This window comes from Xyrauchen texanus, chromosome 13 (genome assembly GCF_025860055.1).
Source record: "Xyrauchen texanus isolate HMW12.3.18 chromosome 13, RBS_HiC_50CHRs, whole genome shotgun sequence".
Classification (NCBI taxonomy): Eukaryota; Metazoa; Chordata; class Actinopteri; order Cypriniformes; family Catostomidae; genus Xyrauchen; species Xyrauchen texanus.
In genome coordinates, this window is record NC_068288.1 from 5,141,967 (window position 1) to 5,163,603 (window position 21,637).

The 21,637-nt window shown below is 38.2% G+C and overlaps 1 protein-coding gene across 1 annotated transcript in view; it reads left to right on the top strand.

Annotated features, from left to right (window-relative positions):
- Nucleotides 1-21,637, top strand: part of LOC127654477 (semaphorin-5B-like) — a 91,344-nt gene that overhangs the window by 49,942 nt on the left and 19,765 nt on the right. Inside the window, 7 exon segments of the mRNA XM_052141698.1 lie at nt 1,036-1,081; nt 11,190-11,252; nt 12,429-12,741; nt 14,126-14,411; nt 14,784-14,919; nt 16,323-16,530; nt 17,554-17,761. Coding sequence (XP_051997658.1) covers nt 1,036-1,081; nt 11,190-11,252; nt 12,429-12,741; nt 14,126-14,411; nt 14,784-14,919; nt 16,323-16,530; nt 17,554-17,761 — 1,260 coding nt within the window.

The window sequence follows — 21,637 nt, forward strand, 5'->3', positions numbered from 1 at the left end:
ACACCCACCAAGAACAAATAAATCAATCATTTGCACTGTTTTTCTTTCTGTGAGGGATTCTGTGGAAATTCTGAAGGCATGAGGGGGTGGAGCTCAAACTCACACGCTGCTTTGGGCATGTGATGTGTGAAACCGTTGTCACACTTTGCTTGTAAGCATTAAGGAATACATTTTGACTGGATAAACTTTTAGTTTTTCTCTATTTGTTTGTAGATTAATTAAGAGTGGAAAGTGGTTAAAAATACATAGGCAAAAAGGTGATTGAGAATGAAAGGATGAAAAATATAAATGTATTTGGTATGTTAGGCCAGTAGAGAAGGCTTTGCTGGGCCTGAGAATTCACCACTGGTTATTGTATTAAGTATATGGTAATGAAGAGCATTTTTATTTTTGTGGCGGAAAATGGCATTCCAGTGTGGATGGAAGGCGTAAACGTAGCAAAATTAATTAAATTTTCAAAATAAGGGGGGCTCGGTGTAAAAATGCCATCAAAGGTGACAAATGCCCTGAAATTCAAAATGTGACTTTTATTTGTAACATCTGATATACATAGTTCTTAATATTCCATTATAATCCCAGTTATACATATTATGGCATAAAATATGAGTTGTTTATTTCATTTTAAAGGTAATAAATTAAGAGGTAAAAAATTCTCAACCTTGAGAGTGTATTGATTAAATTGAAGTCAACAGATGGGACACAGTTTGTGTTATATGATTAGAAAAGAAAAATCCATGGTATTAGTGCATATGTGGCCTAAATTGTATCACCGGAAAATTGTGACCGATGGCGTAGTGCTAATCATATCAATGCTTTAGCATCGGCTCTAAATGAGAACCATGGATATCATCAGTTTAATAGCTGTTTGGTGCTAACTGTTTTTGATGAAACAGTGTGCATCATTTGCAAGTAAACCTCTGTTGGCAGAAGTGTTTGGTTTTAAGCTCAGTTTTTTTAAGCCAAGTAATCACTCACTCACACACACATACAAAATCTAGAATGTGTGACAAACCTAAAACATCTCTTTGTGTGTAGAAACCATCTCTTCAGGCTGAGTCTGAGCAACATCTCTCTCCTGCAGGTAAGATCTCTCTCTCTTTTCTTTTTCCTTTCCCCATATGTCCATCCAATCACCCTGAAAGCTCTACGAATGCAAAGCTAGTACTGTCCATTTAAGTTATCACACACACACACACACACACACACACACACACACACACACACACACACACACACACACACACACAATCTTATAATTTGATTACCCACATGTTCAAAGTGCTGACTTGCATGCATACACTGTTCAATCTTAAATACACACACGCATACACAAACTGTGATTGTTTAGATGCTTTCTAAGCATTGAGCTTAGCAAGAGCTGTATCCGTGCTTGTCCTGATTCAACCTCTTCCATCTGTTTCTCTTCAAAAGAAAGACCAGCAGCCAAAAAATATTTATTAAAATTGGTTCTACAGGGTTTGTGTCATGAAAAAGAATGCTAATTTGAAATACAATTTGCTTGATGTACTATGAAGACATACAGGTTAAAACTGTCAAAGTAGTATTCTAATATTCATATAATATAATCTGACATATAGTTTTTAATGTTTGTTGTAATATGTCATGAACCATGTTTAATCATGATTAATCACAAAAAACTGTGCAATTTAATTAATTTGTGAAACATTTTTAATCGATTCACAGCCTTAATGTGTATGTGTATGTGTGTATATATGTGTATATATATATATATATATATATATATATATATATATATATATATATATATATATATATACACTCACCTAAAGGATTATTAGGAACACCTGTTCAATTTCTCATTAATGCAATTATCTAATCAACCAATCACATGGCAGTTGCTTCAATGCATTTAGGGGTGTGATCCTGGTCAAGACAATCTCCTGATTCAATATGGGCCAACATTTCTAAAGAATGCTTTCAGCACCTTGTTGAATCAATGCCACGTAAAATTAAGGCAGTTCTGAAGGCGAAAGGGGGTCAAACACAGTATTAGTATGGTGTTCCTAATAATCCTTTAGGTGAGTGTGTGTATATATATATATATATATATATATATATATATATATATATATATATATATACATATACATACACACACACACACACACACTGGCAACAAAAAGTGTGGAATAATGTAAAGATTCTGCTCATATGGAAAGAAATTGGTACTTTTAATCACCAAAGTGGCATTCAACTGATCACAATCAAAAACTACTTTTTTAAACTACTTAAGAGAATTCTTATCCAAAAATACTCCACATGCAGCAATGACAGCTTTGCAGATCCTTGACATTCTAGCTGTCAGTTTGTCCAGATACTCATTTAACATTTCACCCCACGCATCCTGCAGCGCTTGCCATAGATGTGGCTGTCTTCCTGGGTTAGAGCTGTTGATCGAGTAAATGGGACTTCATCTTGTGCAAGACTCAATCTGATTCAAATGAAAGTTCTCTACCGTATTCATTATAGTAAAACAAAATTGGCTAAAATGTACCCAAATATAGGTGAAACGTGTGACCGCTGCAAGGCATCAAAGGGAGATCTAACCCATATGTTTTGGTCATGTCCTAAACTGAGACAATTTTGGATTTCAGTCTTTGAGATTTTAAACTCAGCTTTTAAATTAAAAATTCACCCTAACCCAATAATGGCTTTGTTTGGAGTTAGAGGCGATGACTTCCAAATAGCTAAAAATAAAGAGAATGCCCTGGCTTTTGCCACATTAATAGCTAGAAGAAGAATTCTCCTAGAGTGGAAATCACACAGTCCACCTACTATGTCAGCATGGCTTAGTGATCTAATGATGTTTCTAAAAACTGAAAAAATTAAATATTTTCTCAGGGGATCAACCAGAACATTTTACAAAACATGGGACCCTTTAATAAACTATTTTGAGAAGAATATACTCCTCCCTCTTTAAAATAATTTGATTATTAAACCCCCTTTATTGATATTTTTTTTTTTTTTTTTTTTTTTTTTTGGGGGGGGGGAAAGTTGTGTTGGGATGGGAATTTGTGGGTGAAAAATTTGAAAAAGCAAGGCCTTCAATAGTGTTTATGTCACTGTATACTTTCAGTGTACCTTGTTCTGATAAAAATAATAAAAAAAAATAAATTAAAAAAAACCGATGTGGCTGTCTTGTCGGGCACTTCTCACGCACCTTACAGACTAGCTGTTCCCACAAAGCTCAATAGGGTTCAGATCCACAACACTGTTTTCCAATTATTTGTTTTCCAATGTCTGTGTTTCTTTGCCCACTCTAACCTTTTCTTTTTGTTTTTCTGTTTCAAAAGTATTTTTTTCTTTGCAATTGTTCCCATAAGGCCTGCACCCCTGAGCCTTCTTTACTGTTGTACATGAATCTGGTGTTGAGTGGTTAGAATTCAATGAAGCTGTCAGCAGAGGACATGTGAGGAGTCTATTTCTCAAACTAGAGACTCTGATGTACTCTTATCCTATTGTTTAGTCCTACATCTGTCCTTCCACATCTCTTTATGTCCTTGTTAGAGCCAGTTGTCCTTTTTCTTTGAAGACTCTAGTGTACACCTTTGTATGAAATCCTCAGTTTTTTGGCAATTTCAAACATTGTATAGCCTTCATTCCTCAAAACAATAATTGACTGATGAGTTTCTAGAGAAAGCTTTTTTCTTTTTTGCTATTTTTGACCTAATATTGACATTTTAGGCATGCCAGTCTATTGCGTACTGTGGCAACTCAAAAACAAACACAAAGATTATGTTAAGCTTGATTTAATGAAACAAATAGCTTTCAACTCTGGTGTAATGGCAAGTGATTTTCTAGTAACAAATTAGCAATTTAGCATGATTACTTAAGGATAAGGTGTTGGAGTGATGGATGCTGGAAATGGGGCCTGTCTAGATTTTATCAAAATTTACTTTTTCAAATAGTGATGGTGCTGTTTTTTTTACATCAGTAATGTCCTGACTATACTTTGTGATCAGCTGAATGCCACTGTATTGAATTAAAGTGCCAATTTCTTTCCATAAGCGTAAAATCTGTACATTATTCCAAAAGTGTGGCCACCATTGTATATACAGTATACACTTCCGGTCAAAAGTTTTGAAACACTTGACTGAAATGTTTCTCATGATCTTAAATATATTTTGATCTGAAGGCATATGCTTAAATGTTTGAAATTAGTTTTGTATACAATAATATAATTGTGCCACCATATTAATTTATTTAATTCTGTAACAAAAATTTTATAATAAAAAATGTTTTTAAAAAATTGATGACTTTGACCAAATAATAAAGAAAAGCAGCAAATAAGTGCCCAACATAGATGGGAACTCCTTCAATACTGTTTAAAAAGCATCTCAGGGTGATACCTCAAGAAGTTGGTTGAGAAAATATCAAGAGTACATGTCTGCAAATTCTAGGTAAAGGGTGACGACTTTGAAGATGCTAAAATATAACACAGTTTTGATTTATTTTGGATTTTGTTTAGATGATTTTGCTCCAAAACCACCATAAAAAGCCACACTACAGTTTGCACATGGGGACAAAGATGGAGAAATGTCCTCTGGTCTGATGAAACAAAAATGTAACTGTTTGGCCATAATGACCATCGTTATATTTGGAGGAAAAAGGGTGAGGCTTTCAAGCCGAAGAACACCATCCCCAACTGTAAAGCATGGGGGTGGCAGCATCATGTTGTGGGGGTGCTTTGCTGCAGGAGGGACTGGTGCACAAAATAGATGGCATCATGAGGAAGGAAATGTATATGGATATATTGAAGCAAAATCTCAAAACATCAGCCTGGAAGTTGAAGCTTGTGTCAAAAGGGTCTACCAAATGGACATTTACCCCAAGCATACACCCAAAGTTGAGGCAAAATGCTTAAGGACAAATATGTTAAGGTAATAGAGTGGCCATCACAAAACCCTGACATCAATCTGATAGAAAATTTGTGGGCAGAACTGAAAAAGCATGTGCGTGCAAGGAGACCTACAATCCTGACTCAGTTACACATGTTTTGTCTGTAGGAATGGGCCAAAATTCCAACAACTTAGTGAGAAGATTCTGGGAGGGTACCCAAAACGTTTGACTCAAGTTAAACAATTTAAAGGCAATGCTACTAAGTGTATGCAACCTTCTGACCCACTGGGAATGAGATGAAAGAAATAAAAGCTGAAATAAATCATTCTCTCTACTATTATTCTGACATGTCACATTCTTAAAATATAGAAGTGATCCTAACTGACCAACGACAGGGAATGTTATCTACGATGTTAGGAATGTTGAACTGAGTTTAAATGTATTTGGCTCTGTTGTGTGAACTGACTTCAACTGTGTGTGTGTGTGTGTGTATGTGTGTGTGTGTGTGTGTGTGTGTGTGTGTGTATATTAGGTCTGTAAGATGGAAGTGCTGTAAGATATAGATATACATGTGTGTATATAAATATACAATACATTGCACTAAGGATTCGGACATACTGTCATTTGATGTATTGCTTTTAGCATACTGTCAATAGTAAGGAAGTATGCATATTCGGACATGTAAGCTTTATTTAACCAAGAATATTCCTTTTAACTTATGCATGCAATTTGAAGACATACTATACTTATTTGTGTCTCTACAGATGTGTTTGGCTGTTTAGTGGCCAAAAGAGAGTGATCACATCTGTTAGTGGTTTTAAATAGCATATTTTTCAGTTATATGATCATTTGAGAGCAATAATCAACATTGTTTGTAGTCCTCTGATTGTGTTTTGCTTGTGTGGCATGCCTGTTGAAAGCTTTGCGCTGCTGTGTGATATTTAAGAGTGATATCACTGGGGTTTGTAGAAGACTCCCTGAGAGTGGGCAGATCTCACAAGAATCTGTCAGAATCCAGTGATTTAGGGTGACCTCATGACCCTGTGTCCACAAGAGTGACCCACAGTCACTCCCTTGAGCATACACATACTCAAACACACACATATGACAAGTCCTTTAAACTGAAGTCCTGTACATATCTTCGCTTAAGATTTCATTCAACATTCAAACATTTCCTATGCGTTTGAGCAACATTGAATTCAGAAAAGTAAAATGGTTTCTAATAACTCTGAAACTGTTTGGGCTAGAATTGAGGATGCACACCATTCTCAATGCACTTCTGAAGTCAACATAAAGCTGTATTTGATATCTATTTTTATCTCTGTAATGATACGCTTTTCTGGGTGAAACTGGATATTCAGTTAGATTTAATTTAGCATTTCCTGTGCATTTGAGGAACACTGCATACAAAAATGTACCATGGTTTTTGTTAATCATTCCAAAACCATATGGCCTTAAGTCAATTTTAAAGATTGTGCCTGCTAGAGAAGACAAGGAGGAGAAGATCTTGAGTGTGTTAGAGAGAAAACACAACCCCCTGAACATCCAGAGGTGACTCAACTCTGACCCCTCAAGATCTTTTCAGGGTGAATTCTGCTCTTCAAATGAAAGTGTCTTACACATGTTTTTTTAGTAAATGTCTGCAAAGACATGGTTAGATTGATAATCACTTTCTGAACTCATGCTTTATGTATGTCTCTCTTTGTTTTTTCAAAATAACAAGAAAGCAGTTTAGTTTGGAAAAGAGGAAAGTGAACGGATTTATGTCTGAATCATTTTAATTATTTATGCGTAACACTTTACAATAAGGTTGCATTTGTTAACATTAGTTAACAACATTAGTTAACGTGAAATATCAATGAACAGTACTTTCACAGCATTTATTAATCTTGGTCAATGTTAATTTCAACATATACTAATACATTTTAAAAATGTAAAGTTGTATATGTTAACATTAGTTAATGCAACTAACAATGAACAATTGTATTTTTATAAATTAACATGATCTAAGATTAATAAAAGCAGTAAAACCTATATTGTTCATTGGTTATTCATGGAACCTTATGCATGAACCAATGTTAATGGTTTTCTCTTGTTTGAGAATTTTGAAATGGTGATTCATGCTTTCATTTCCACTAGGCTTGATTACTGCAGCTCTCTATGCCTGGGAATTAGCCATTCTTCTTTAGGTCGCCTTCAGATGGTTCAAAACGCGGCTGCTAGAGTTTCAACAGGGGCTCGAAAGCAGGAACATATTACCCCTATTTTACAGTCTTTGCATTGGTTACCTGTTCACTGTATAATTGATTTTAAAGTGCTCATATTGGTTTTTAAGTCTAGAAATGGTTTAACACCCTCATATCTCTCTGACCTGTTGATAGATCACCACCCAGTGAGAGCTCTCAGGTCCACCGATCAAAGCCTTTTTTGGTGGTTCCAAAATCAAAGTTAAAGTCTAGGGGCGATCGGCATTTGCAGTAGCAGCTCCCAAACTTTGGAACAGCCTACCAAATCAAATTAGAACTGCCCCCACACTGCCTATTTTTAAATCTAAACTAAAAATCTTTAGATTTTGATTTGGCCTATAATTTATGACGTGATGCTTCACTGTATTTGCTCTGATTTTGTATTATGTGTGACATTGTGCTGATTGTATCTGATGGTAATTTTTGTTTTATTGTACAGCACATTGGTCAAAGGTAGTTGTTTTTAATTGTGCTCTATAAATAATAAATTGATAGATTGATTGATTGATTGATTGATTGGAACCTTATTGTAAAGTGTTACCCTTTTGCACATGGTAAGCAGTAGGTAAATGGAATTTTGTTTAAATGAGACATTAAATAATTTTGAGAACTGTTTGCTAATATGCCAGTTCTTTAATTATTATACAACGCCGAGAAACTACATGGAATAATTTAAATTCATGTTTCACTCTCAGAAGACTTCAGCTCTAATATATATATATATAAATTAGTATGATGTAACAGAAATGATTGTCAGTGTACATTAATCAGCTTACAGTTTTTATGTTGTTGAAAAGTAATTATGTATAGGGGTAGGGTTAAGGGATCTAAAATATCAATAAATCAGTAAATATATACATATTGTCCTCCTTTTGAGATACAATGTTCAATATTGATTTAGTTCTTGTATCTTTTAAGCCCAGAAATAGTTGTGTTCTCATTCTAATGCATGATGCACAATTTTCTGAAATTTGTGACTGGTGGAATGTTCTGTCTGAAGTATTGCTCTTCAAATGTTGATCTTTATAAAGCATAATTAAGCATATATATATATATATATATATATATATATATATATATATATATATATATATATATAAGCATAATTATAAATTATTTTATCTTTCCTGGTAATTGATTATACCAATTAACACACACTCTACATCAGGGGTCATTATTATTATAAAATTAACAATATTTAAACACATCAGTGTTTTATTCTATTACATTAATACTATTAAAGCTACTCAAGTTATTCGGCCAAAAGTAATGAGAGGTTTTTAGTTTCCTTGTTAATGTTGTTTGATTAATAGCCTTTTTATGACATAGCCTATTGCTCAAATGCACACTTCAAGTCCAAAATTTTGATGCATATACGCTTGTTGTCCCACTGTTTATATTCACTTTAGACATAAACGACTGCATTTACATTAAATCCTCACCAAGACAGGCATTGCCGGAATAATAAAGTGTATTTGATAATTTAGGTGCGAACCGCAATAGCGCTCAAACATTAGCTGCCTGTCAATCAAACAACAAGCAGCTACAGTAAATCTTATAAATAAAAAGTAAATCTTTTATATTTCATCTAGATCAACCAACCAGTGGTGCTCTTGCTATCGTGATTGATGTAATGAACACCCCTGTTGTAGATGTTTAACATAGGTTAAATATAGAAAATTACATTTACCTCAATATGTTTCTTCAAATTAGAGGCAGGATTAATGCTGATATCTGGCTTGAGCAAGTTAAACTCACATGACACGATCAAACAATTGGCCTTTTTAACTGCGAAAAGCCCTTTCAGGTGCGGGCGGTTCTGTTCAGCTGTAAACTGTGCTTGAGGCATTCTCCACATCCATAAAATTTTGCACCAGATCTGCAGCTGCCATTCAAGTTTTTTATGTATGATTTGATTGGATGGGAGTCACGAGTCCCTAGCCAATCATGTTGATAGATAAAAATAAAATCAGGACAGGGAAGTAGCGAACACAGGCTGTGGGAAAATAGCACAGTAAAAGTACAGTTACAGCATTTAATTAATTAATTAATAAAGTATACAATTTTTAAACTACTTAATTTTATTTTGGAAAAAGTAGTTAATTACAGTTATGTGAGTATTTGTAATTAATTACTTTACACCCATGCAAATATATAATATAAATGTACAAATATGCGTGTTTAAATATTACAAATAAAACGTTCAAATATAATTATGAGATCAGGCTGGAAAATCCATTATAAAAATACAAATTGTTGCATTTTTAAAACTATGATAATCTAAACAATGAGTAAACAAACCATTTCGATATTTATTTTGGGAAAATAATTCTATAAATATTTCAAAAATTGCGACTGCCCCACATTTGTGGCCTCATTTCCACCATTTTTTCAAAATGTTGTGTACTTGTTAAAGAAGTGGACAAAAGTGTTAGGGAAGAGCAAGTGATGTTTAAAGACAACAAAGATGAAATCAAGGTAAATATAACTTGTGAGCAGAATATTTAATTGGCCGTCATTTCCAATCATGCTGTAAATTTGCTAAATTATGCAAAAAGTGTGAAAATATTATTTCATTGTGTGTTGAAGATACATAGCGTTAGCTATAAAATTATTCTCTGCAGGACAAAATATTTGGTCATTCTGTTTTAAAAATATAAAAAATACACAATTTATAATTTGAGATGTGCTGGAAATGACACTATGGTTGGAAAAAAAATATAAAAATCCTGTGATACATGTACATTGTTGGACATTGTTAGTACACAAATACAAAAAAATAACGAGACTTTCTGGAAGTCCACAGTGCAAAAGGAAACCCTATTTTGCCTCAACTACTTGTCTGCGACTTGCGTAGAGTTTGTCTTCGCTCTAAATCACTTCTTGTGTAATAGTGTGAGTCTAGTGAGCTGGTTCTGGCTATGTTTGTTATCTTTGTCATAAAACTTCCCCCATCACAGATGTTAATGTGTGAAGAGTTGTTTTATCTGTGAACTCTTCACTCCTGTCACTCCATTGAGTGTCTGCTGGGATCTGCACATTTCTTCAGATGATGCCTTCAATAAAGGTCACACCCAAAACAAAATCATGCTTTATTCTTAGTTTCGTGTGTGTGTGTGTGTGTGTGTGCTCGCCTGGTCTAGCTCATTATTTTTGAGGCAATAACAACAGATAAACATGACAAAGAAGCCTAAGAAAGGAGAGGGAGGAACAAGGATCAAAAGAGAGGAAGAACTTTTAAATTGATCGGAAAAATATATTTGAGGAGTTTTCGTTTCACATAAGTAAATGAAAGCGATCATGACAAACCATCCAGTGTTTGCTCATTAAAAATCACACAATTGCTTTTTCGCCTGTCTGCCTCACCATAGAGTCATGTTGTGGAATTCAACAAATCTTTCTGCCCTCCATTATTGTATTTATTTATTGTCATTGTTGTATTATCTGCACACTTATTTAAGCTGAGGAGTAAATGAAAGCAATTCCTATAACTATTAATCTTTTGCAGTTTTACTTTAAAACTGATTTTAAGTTGTGCTCTTTAAAAGTTTTGGAAGTCGATTCATTGTAGTGAATTATTTCGTTTTGATGGTTTATATCAAAACTTGTTCACAGATTTGTATGAATAATAAGTCACTAGTGTTCCAAGAAGGATCTGTATGACTTTAGAATGTCTTAACGTAGTGAAATAAATATTGATTTAAATTTCTCATTCTGTTTAGAATTCCTGCATGTCACCCACTTTACAGTTTTTCTTCCTTGTATTTTTCTAACTACGGTTAGTCTTTGACCTGTAGTTTTGCTCCAAAATCATATGTGATCATTGATTTAAGATTGAGCCGTTTTTGCAGCTTGACGCTTTTTTTGTTTTGGGACTTGGGAGGAAGTTTTGAGGCATGAAGTTTAAAGTGAGTTTTGATAATACTCAAAAGATCTCAAAAAATAATTTAAAGTTAATTGGTTATAAAAGATGCATGTGAATTAGAGACCATGCTGAACTTGTTACAGTATCTCTCAGTAGCTTCATTTCCAACCATGATCTCAGTTGTCTGTTCATCGCAGGCATCGGAATGGGGTGTAGACGAGACCACCAGGAGATCCTGCCAGAGCAAAGGAAAAACAAAGGTGAGGAGGGTGATGGAGAGGTGGTATGTTTGGGTGAGGAGTATTTGGTTTTACTTTGAGCTCTTTGAATGAATGGGTGTTATAAAGTGAGTTCCAGAAGTAAAAAATCCCATTCAAAATCTTCATTGAGAAACTGACTTATTTTGATAACATATACACCTTTTAAGACGACCAGCTCTCAAGTGCTCCAAACCTCTCTAAATCCTTCAAACCAGACCAGCCTGGCCAGTGGAAACAAGCCTGGTGGCCAGAAAACCAAATTGGGCTGATTTAAGCTGTTTTTAGCTGAATTCCTGGTGAAGCACTACATAACCCATAATCCTAAAAGTAAATCCACCAATCAGAGAATTTACTATAACAGTGGAAATGGGAATCACATCAATTGCCACTGCAGCGATTTTATTTGGTGGTTAGAAGATGCTATCTAGGTAACATGAAATGACCAAAGTTCAGCCATGCAACTCAATGTGGTGCAAGCTGATAGGTTCTTTGACTTGTTATCTGTTAGCCAATCGGCTCGCATGGTGTAAGCTGATTGGTCCTCTGACTTATCAAGTAGCCAATCAACTTGAGTCTCTCTCTTTGTCTAACATTGAAATGGCTCAGTTTTGCTGATAAGCATAAGCAAATAAGCAAAATAAATTTTTCTCTGAAACCCATCTCCACCCCAGCTTCACATGTCTAGATCTGCTACATGTCTAGATCTGCAAACTCAGTATTTATGAGTATTTTCTAGCAGTAATAGGTCTATGCACTTGCTCTGCAGCAGCATATTTAGCAGATCTAGTCTGCCAAGGCCAGTATCCTATCAAAATATCATACCCACATTAACTTGCTAAATCTTTCCGAGAGTTTTCACGACTGAACTTATTTTAGCTACCTACCGAGCTAGCTGCCAACTTAATGTTTGTTATAACTGGATGTTATTTTGTTAGAGCAGAAAGACAGATTGTGTACTGACAACCTAACATTCATTATAACTGGATGTTATTTTTTTAGAGCAGAAAGACTATAATTTGGTTGAAGTCTTAAAACTCTTAAAAAGCTTTTGAATTCCTATGGAGAAAATGAATGGGAAAGAACTAAGATGATGCAAAAATTGGCAGTCACTGTTGCAGTCTATTGTGCTTGAGTTGAATTATATGCAGTGTCTCTTCGCTTTTCTTGTCTTTTTAGGATGAGTGTCAGAACTACATCCGTGTCCTCCTGTTGAATGGCAGCCGTTTGTTCACCTGCGGCACTAATGCTTTCATGCCCATTTGTACGACGCGCCCCGTCACTGACATCGCAAATATTCTGGATACTGTCAGCGGAGTGGCCCGCTGTCCCTATGACCCATGGCACAACTCTACAGCTATGATAACTGAGAGTGGAGAAGTTTATGCAGCCACAGTGACCGATTTCTCAAGCCGGGACCCCATTGTCTACCGCAGTCTGGGGAACATGCCACCACTGCGCACCGCCCAGTACAACTCCAAATGGCTCAATGGTACAAAGATGACAACATACAACTTATGAGTCAATCTCACAAAATTCGTCAAGAATGTGTTCGGGTCATATTTCACTTCAAAATCAAAAGAAAACAATTTGACATTATTAAATGAAAAATGAATGAAAAAACACGACACGTGACAATTTAAAAAAATGTCTCCCAAATTTTCATTACTGTAATGCTAAATAATAATAATGGTACAATTACAATATTTACATATGAGAAGTATTATTAAATATGTGCGTAGCTAACAGATAACAAGATATTCATGTTTTTCAGACATAATAGACATTACAGCTGATTTTCTATAAAGCTGAATAAATAATTATTATTCAAAATAATGGCCAGCATCATCCAATAACTGCCAACCATGTTAAAATGGCATTTAGCATTATACAATTCTGCATCTACTGTATGTACTGATTTCCATTGTCCCATGTCTGCCAAACATGTTGAGTGGTCCAAATATCATCTGCAGCCTGAAACTGAACTTTTGGTTGATTGTAGGAGTGAATGCACTTAGCTGCATAGAAAGCTATAAGATGTCCCCTTGCTCCCTTTTAACTGAACGACTTAACCTTCACTGGTCTCAGAACAGTTTGAAATGCAGCTAAATTTAATCAAAACCCCATATAAAGCAGCTGAAAGCAAGATTTTTCATCTTTTGGATGAACCCATTGATTCTCAGTGTGAAACTGCACAGTAAATATATTCCTATATTTACTAATGTTAATGAATAGAACCATATTGTACAGTGATAACAAAATAAAACACACTTTTTATTAAAATAAAGCGAAATGACCCACATATGTGTTAATGTTGTAAGTTATTCAAAATACTTAACATGTTTTTTCAACTTTTAAGGGAATAAGGTCCCAATTTCCACATATGGTTAACAGCGTGCTAGTTTCAAGGGAAACTAGAGATGCTACTCTTTACACCCAAACAGGTTGCAATGAAAAAACTTAAGAGGTTTCTTACCAGAAGCACTTTTGTTGGTGCTGCACTCATGCAAGCACTTCACGGAAATCAACACCATGCCGTTGTGTTGATTGTTGTAAACAGTTTTCAGTTGTTTTAAACTCATTTAAATTATGTATTGCATATAGCAAAGCCAAAATACAACGTCCACATGTGGACGCAGGTTTGCACAAGGTTAAATTATTTGTATTTTGTCAATGCATATCCAAACTGCATGATAAGAAGCAGGAATAACTTTAGAGATCGTATTAATAGTAAAAAAAAAGAAAAGTTGTTAAATGCTTGAAAAACGTAAATGTTAGCTGACTGCACTGTCAACAAAGTGTGTAGACAAACATATTGATTTTGTTAGGTCAAACCACACCATTGTGAGATACCAACCTGACCTTTCTCTCTTCAGAGCCTCATTTTGTCTCGGCATATGAGGTGGGTCGCTTCACCTTCTTCTTCCTGAGGGAGAATGCAGTAGAGCAGGATTGTGGGAAGACAGTGTTCTCTCGTGTGGCCCGTGTGTGTCAGAATGATGTCGGAGGTCGTTTCCTGCTGGAAGACACCTGGACCACCTTCATGAAGGCTCGACTGAACTGCTCTCACTCTGGAGATGTTCCATTCTACTACCATGAGCTGCAGAGCACCTTCTACCTGCCTGAACAGGATCTTATCTATGGAGTCTTCACCACCAATGTGTGAGTGGATTTTTTATGTATGCATTTTCTGTCTGCTTTATTTAGCTTGTAATCATTTGTCATCATCGTGGCTTTGGTGTTTGTTTTTTTTAGGAGTAATTTTTTTTTATAATCATATTTCTATTATTCTATATAATATTTAAGAATTCATATATCTTCAGTTGTACATCAACTTTGAGCATGGATAATTCAATCAAATTTTAGAGCATAATCTTCCTGTTTATTAATTTAGAATTTGTCCTTTTAATATATTAATTGTTGTCATATTATATTTAGAAGGTCTGCAATCAATATTTCTTCAATATTTTTAAAATGAAAATGTGGAATTTATGTCAGAGCATCATCCTTCCATTCTCTCATTTCTGTCCACAGGAACAGTATTGCTGCTTCAGCAGTTTGTGCATTTAACCTCAGTGCCATCACGCAGGCCTTTAACGGACCCTTCCGTTATCAGGAAAACCCTCGAACCAGTTGGTTATCAACTCCAAACCCCATCCTAAACTTTCAGGTAAGAAAATAGTGCTGCAGCTTCCCTTATAATGTTAGTCAAGATTTCTTGCACTAACAAAATGTCAGAATTTAGAAGAAAAACTATAATTATCTCTGAACCTCTCAGGGCCCCTTAGACTTCGACTAAACAGTTCTTTATAAATTGACCCGGCATCTAAAAAACATGCCGTCCATATAAGAGACCCTGAGAACACATCAAGGTGCGGCACAACAGTCAAAGATGTCTGTGTAGCACTGTGTACGTTGTGGCGGAATGTCCCACCCATCCCTCTCGTCATTGTCGCCCCACCTCTTAGGGGCGTCATTCAGCCAGGCCCACTAGGAGAGTTGTGCAGGAGAATAGAAGAGGCGCATAATTAATAAGCCTCATTTGGGGCAGTTTTATAAAACTTGATAAAATCACAGAGTGGTCTCTGCGCAAAACTTAGTTTACCAACTGTCAGCAGCGCATGCAACTTCATGCAGTGGTGCTCAGTTAACGCAAAGATCCTGACTGGAGCACGCATGTTAAAGTTTCTGTTATATTCCTCCTGACAGCCAATTGAATGGAGCTTTTTTGGTGCTGCCATTAAATCAGAGAGTGCGCCTCTTCTTTTTTAAGCCGGCTTCAATCTCCTTGTGCACACTGGCATCCTCGCAGATCCAGGAGCAGAGCTGGGAGTGTCCAGCCGATTTCCCACACCCCCGGACCCCTGGCAGGAATTAAATGTGATGCTGGGGGGATTGGAGCATGCATGGTGGCTGACGGGCATGGATGCCGGGCTGCCATTCCCTCACACTCACCGCGGCTCCAGGGAAGACAGGCCGCCAACGGAATCATGGAGGGGAGCGTGTGCGGCCGGCGGACCCCGCCCATGTCCTGGATCCTCCCGGACACTCCCTATTCTAGACGATGCTCCCTTTCATGACAAAGACACCAGATTCCCCATTTTTGATACTTTGTCCTTGGACATTATTTACCCCATTCTTTTTTTTTTTAAATTTACATTATTTTTTAATTTTCTCCCCAATTTGTCATGCCCAATTCCCAATGTGCTCTAATTAGCCAATTAGGTTGCTTAGGAGACCTGGCTGGAGTCACTCAGCACGCCCTGGATTCAAACTCACAACTCCAGGTGTGGTTGTCAGTGTGAATACTCCCCATCCCCCAATAATAATAAAAAAAACTTGATCAAGTTTTCTTGACCTCTTTATGTAAAAGACCTTTATGATTGGCTAACCTCCACATACCTGCGTAGTTCACACCATTTAATTGCTGAAAATTGAATGAATGGTCATGGCATGAAATAATGGTTGTGACGTCACAATTTCTAAATGACATTTTTGCAGCTTAGTTGCAGTTATCTCTGGCTCTAACATAATCTCTCTCTCTCTCTCTCTCTCTCTCTCTCTCTTTGTCAGTGTGGGACGGTGAATGATTCAGGTCCGGTTGGTAATCTAACTGAACGCAGTCTACAGGACGCCCAGCGGCTCTTCCTCATGAGTGACGTGGTCCAGCCCATCTCCACAGATCCTCTGGTCATGCAGGACAACATCCGCTTCTCCAGACTGGCTGTGGACATCGTGCAGGGTAGAGACACGCTCTACCATGTCATGTACATCGGCACAGGTTAGGGAGAGAAACTCCAGAGAGAGATGAACAAAAAGGGCTTAATTCAGCCTAAGGTGGTTTCCTGGTTGTAAAGCAGTTAATGGAAAGGAGGAGGCGAGAACCGGCTTTTCAATATAAATAATAGTTTAATATAAAACTTAAACAGAGGACACAAACACACATGACGGACATGTCCGTAAACTATCTCTCTCTCTCGCACAATCCTCCGCATTCTGCCTTTATCCCTCTCGGAGGCTTGATTAGCCTGATAAGGGGCCGGGTGTGTATAATCACGACCCGGCCCGCCCTACGCCCTGCCACATTACTCCCTCGTTCTCTCAGACAAGGGAGGGGAGCCCCTGCCTTGACGTACACCCCCCTTTCCCTGGGAGGGGACGTCCCTTTTTCCCTGTCTGCCGGCAGGTCATCCCCGTCTACCTGGATGAGGGAGGGGACAAGGGGAGGGAAACAGAAATAATTAAATGGGGAGTACTTCCTGTAACAGTGTAGTACCCCCCAAAAAAAAAACACTGTAAAACTGTACACTGTAAAGTGTGGACGGTAGTGGCAAGAACTCTACTACGTCATATCCCTCCTCCTTCCCAGATTTCAGCACCAGTGTAAAGCAGTTAATGGAAAGGAGGAGGCGAGAACCGGCTTTTCAATATAAATAATAGTTTAATATAAAACTTAAACTGGAGACACAAACACACATGACGGACATGTCTGTAAATTATCTCTCTCTCTCGCACAATACTCCGCAGTCGGCCTTTATCCCTCTCGGAGGCTTTATTAGCCTGATAAGGGACCGGGTGTGTATAATTACATTGGTCTTGGCTGGTTTAAGCTTAAACTGGACTATTACTGGTCTCCCAGTACCCCCCCCCCACAAAAAATAATAATACTAAAACATGTAAAATAGCCAAACCTGCTAAGCCAAACATGCTTAGCCAGGCTTGCGAACCAGGTAACCACCTTAGGCTGTTTTTGCAGGGTTAATGTAGGAGACACATTGGTTCAATCATGTTTTTCACTTACCAGAGTATGGTACCATCATCAAGGCCTTGTCCACGGCCAATAAGAGTCTGCGTGGATGTTACCTAGAGGAGATGAGAATTCTCCCAGACAACGTGCAGGAACCAATCCTGAGCCTGCAGATCCTGCACAGTGATAGGTCACTTTTCGTGGGGCTTCACAGCAGAGTACTGAAAATTCCACTGGAGCGATGCTCCAACCACTACACTGAACAGTGAGTCAATGCATGCTCAGAAATACACACACACACGCAATGTTAAATTGCCTTAAAATTGGCAGATTCACTTTTCAGGTAGAGGGAATACATCTGCTACACGAGCAATGACTTTCCGTGTTTTTTCACATACTGCTATACATGACATCTAAACGAAAAATGCTATTAAATTGATGACAAAGTCTGAATGTGTGACAGCACCTGTGTACTCTTTTGACATGTCCTTATGAGTTGCTCATGCCCTTGGACTCAGACAGGACGTGCAGCTGAAGGAGATAAAGTCAATGGCAGTATTTATGAGCTGTCAGAAATATTTCCTCTCATAAATTTCCTGCAACTGGCCGAGAGACCGACGAATGATGAACTAGGTCATTAAAAAAAGTCACTGCATCGTATTCTCTGCCACAGCTATGAATAGAACACCTATAAATTGTCGAACGTTATTAAAAATATATAATGCATGCTTCACTCTTCCCAGGAAATGACCACATTACATTGCAAATGAAATTAGATAACAGATCCATACAGTAATCGCTTAACAGACCTTCCCTTTAACTCCAAATAGATGAATTTGAACTGGATCTGTCCAGGCATAGTACAATTTCTCACCCTAATAAGTGGTAGACTGAATAAAAAAATCAAGAACAGCATTTTTTTTCAGATCTTCTGAGCACCTCTAAGCTCAGATCTAGTCTGTCACCATATTTTTCGGAATACTACCATAGAGAAAGCCTTTCATGTCATCGGCTGTTCCAAAACCTTGTGAGCTGCCTACATAGGCAGTATTTTAAGGGATCATAGGTAGGGATGCCATGATTATATGGATTCACTATTAACCACGATTAAAAATCTCATGGTTATTTCAACTGCAAGAATTTAGTCTACGGTTAAAAACAATGAAATGTTTTATTTACACGTGGCAAAAGTTTGATGTATGCAATATATAAGAGTTTTTGGTTTAAGCTTCTCTTTTGTGCCTGAGAGATAGAGCAGCTGTTACTAAGGTTACGGACGGGGCCACATAATGCTTGACCAAGTGTAGCGGACTGAGCCTGAACTTCCAGTTCATGTGAAACTGGGGCTTACACACAAACTCCAAAACATGACAGAGGAATTCAATCTACCAGACTCGTGTCCACCGAAAAAGCGCCTTAAAATCGGCTGTGTGGGAGCATTTGAATGACTGTCTAACGACGAAAACATGCTGACTGAAGTCATATAAAGTTACACATCCTACAAATGCAACAGGGTGTTCAACTTAGCCATCCAACAACCAACTAGTGTGTTTAATATTTTTAGGTGTGGTGCTCTTAAAAGGATGAATTGATAGATGTAACTTTTTGTAATGTTTAAGTGTACTGACAGCACACAATACATTAACGTGTACTATTCTTAAAACATCCTCATTATTTAAAGCATTGCTTGAGTACAGATTCACCACATTCAACAATAAATGTAAATTTAAGTGATTATTGGACTTTAAATAGCCTGCTTTAAGCGATGTCCCCATTATTATGCATGGCTGAAAAGTTTATTTGTGAGATTTTGTGGACAGATTCTGTTGCCAATTCTTTATAGTGGGGTGTCTGACAGACAACGGATCACTTTAAAAAGCTGTTGCAGAAGAAAAAAAATTTGTATTCCATAAACTACATGTTTAAACTTACATAAGCCTGTCACTTACTCTCCCATGGGGGCCTGTGGACCACCTCGAACCTAAACAGCTGGAGAGCTAGATATCATCGGGTGATCCACTTGCGACTAATATACAGCAAAAGGGTGCTCCTCCCCTCCAACATCTGGGACACTACTGCTCCCAGCCCCCTGTCCGATACGTCCGTCTGCTAGATGAAAGGGAGAGAGAAGTCAGGAGATTGCAATAACACCACAAAGTGCAGCTTTCACTTGTGTGAACGACTGTTGACCTGGCTCCGTCCACTGGACCAGATCTGGTGCCCCTTTTTAGTAAGATCAGTCAGCAGGCTGGTGATGGTCAAATAATTAGGCAGAAACATATGATAATAGCCAGCCAGCCCCAGTTGCTGTCTCACCTCCTTTTTGTCTTAGGTCAAGCGGTCCCTGCAGTCTTATCAGTTTATCTGCACCTGTCCATGACCCAAGTGGAAGACCAGATACCGTATTCCTCCCGTCCAATTGCACACTTCTTAGGGTTTGCCGTGAGTCCTGCCCATCTCAATAGCTTCAGGTCAGCCCTCAGATGCTGCAGGTGCTGCTGCCAAACGTTACTGTAAATAATTCTGTCATCCAGAAAGGCAGCGGCTTAAGTGGTGTGCGGTCTGAAGATTCTGTCCATGAGCCACTGAAACGTAGCCGGGCCTCGAACAAACCTTAATGAAGGGTGTCAAATTTGTGTAAGCCAAACGGTGTGAAAAATGATTTTTTTTTCAAGGTACATGGGAGTTAAAGGGATCTGCCAAAATCCATTTGTTAAATCCAGTGTCAAATAAATGCAAGCCGCGCCTATCTGATCAAATTTAGACACCACATTGACTTTTCTATAATCCACACAGAACTGGACCGAGCCGTCACACTTCGAAACCAAAACCCAGTCACTGCGGGATTCTACTATTACCCCCGTATCTAGCATGGCCTTTGATTCTTCCAGAACTACTTTTTTTGTGCTCGGGTAACCGGTAGGGAAGACTGCGTACCACTACCTCTGGAGTCGTTTCGATATGGTGCTTTATGAGATTCGTACAACCGGGAAGAGGCGAGAACACGTCAGAGAATTCGCCTTGCAACCTGGCAACCTCCCTGACATGTGTCGGTGAGAGGTGGTCTTCGCAAGTGACCGGGTTGACACAATCAGTGACTTTTAAGTTCACCTCTGGTCCGAGCTCCTCCCTCTCCGGAACCACCATCGCCAAAGTCACATAGACCACCTCTCTCTATGGTTTTAGGAGGTTGAAGTGGTGAATCTGACATGCTCCACCTCTATCTGTTCGCTTAACCTCATTATCGATTTCCCAGATTCACCGTGTGAGCTCAAAGGGCCCTTGCCACTTGGAGATTATATAGCCGGCTTTGACGTTCTTGAGCCTAGAGCAAATTCTCCTTTGTTAATTGCCCCAGTGTGTGGAGTATACAGTACCTGGCCAATATAAATGGGCCATTAGACAGTTCAGTGTATTCTCATGCCCTAATTGACCTTCCATCGGATTATAATGAGCCATCTGGAATAACATTTGCCGACGGCTCTTTGGAACTAACAGTTGGGTTGGATCTTCCTTTGTCTGAGTGTCATGTGTCACTCAATGCAACCGATCCTTGATAATTGTAAAATATGGAAATGAGAGCATGGTGTATGGCTGGAGACGCTGACCATGAATCACTTTCACTTGATCAAAAGCGTGCCTACGGGTCTCGTCTCACGTCTGCTCAAGAGAAAATCCCCAGCAGGGAATCCTCTAAGGGATGGGGAAGCCGGAACTTCCCCCTCCCTTACGTCATTCTGAAACATAGCTGACATAGACAGCCCAGACTCCGCCTCCACCAGCCAGTGAATCACAAACCACACACCTAGACACTTTGTTACAGGACCCATCCATGCAAATTTGAGTTGGGCTTCCCCGGACAGCAGCGGTAGCAGATGGACCACCCACTGTGAGTGCAGCCACTTCAGGGCTCTGGCCATGTGCTCAGAGAGCTCCAGGATGGCCTCCGGGTTGTTTTAGCGAGTATCACATGGGGTCCTGCTGCTTGGCTTATGGCTGAAGCCCCCACCTGGGGCAGCCAGCTCCGTAACACCCACCAGTCCTCCACTTGGGCCTGAAGGAGCACTTCGAAACATTTCTTCTGCTCCATCCACGGCTCCATGAGGGCCTTGTGTTGAGGGACTTGAAGACTTATTCCAGT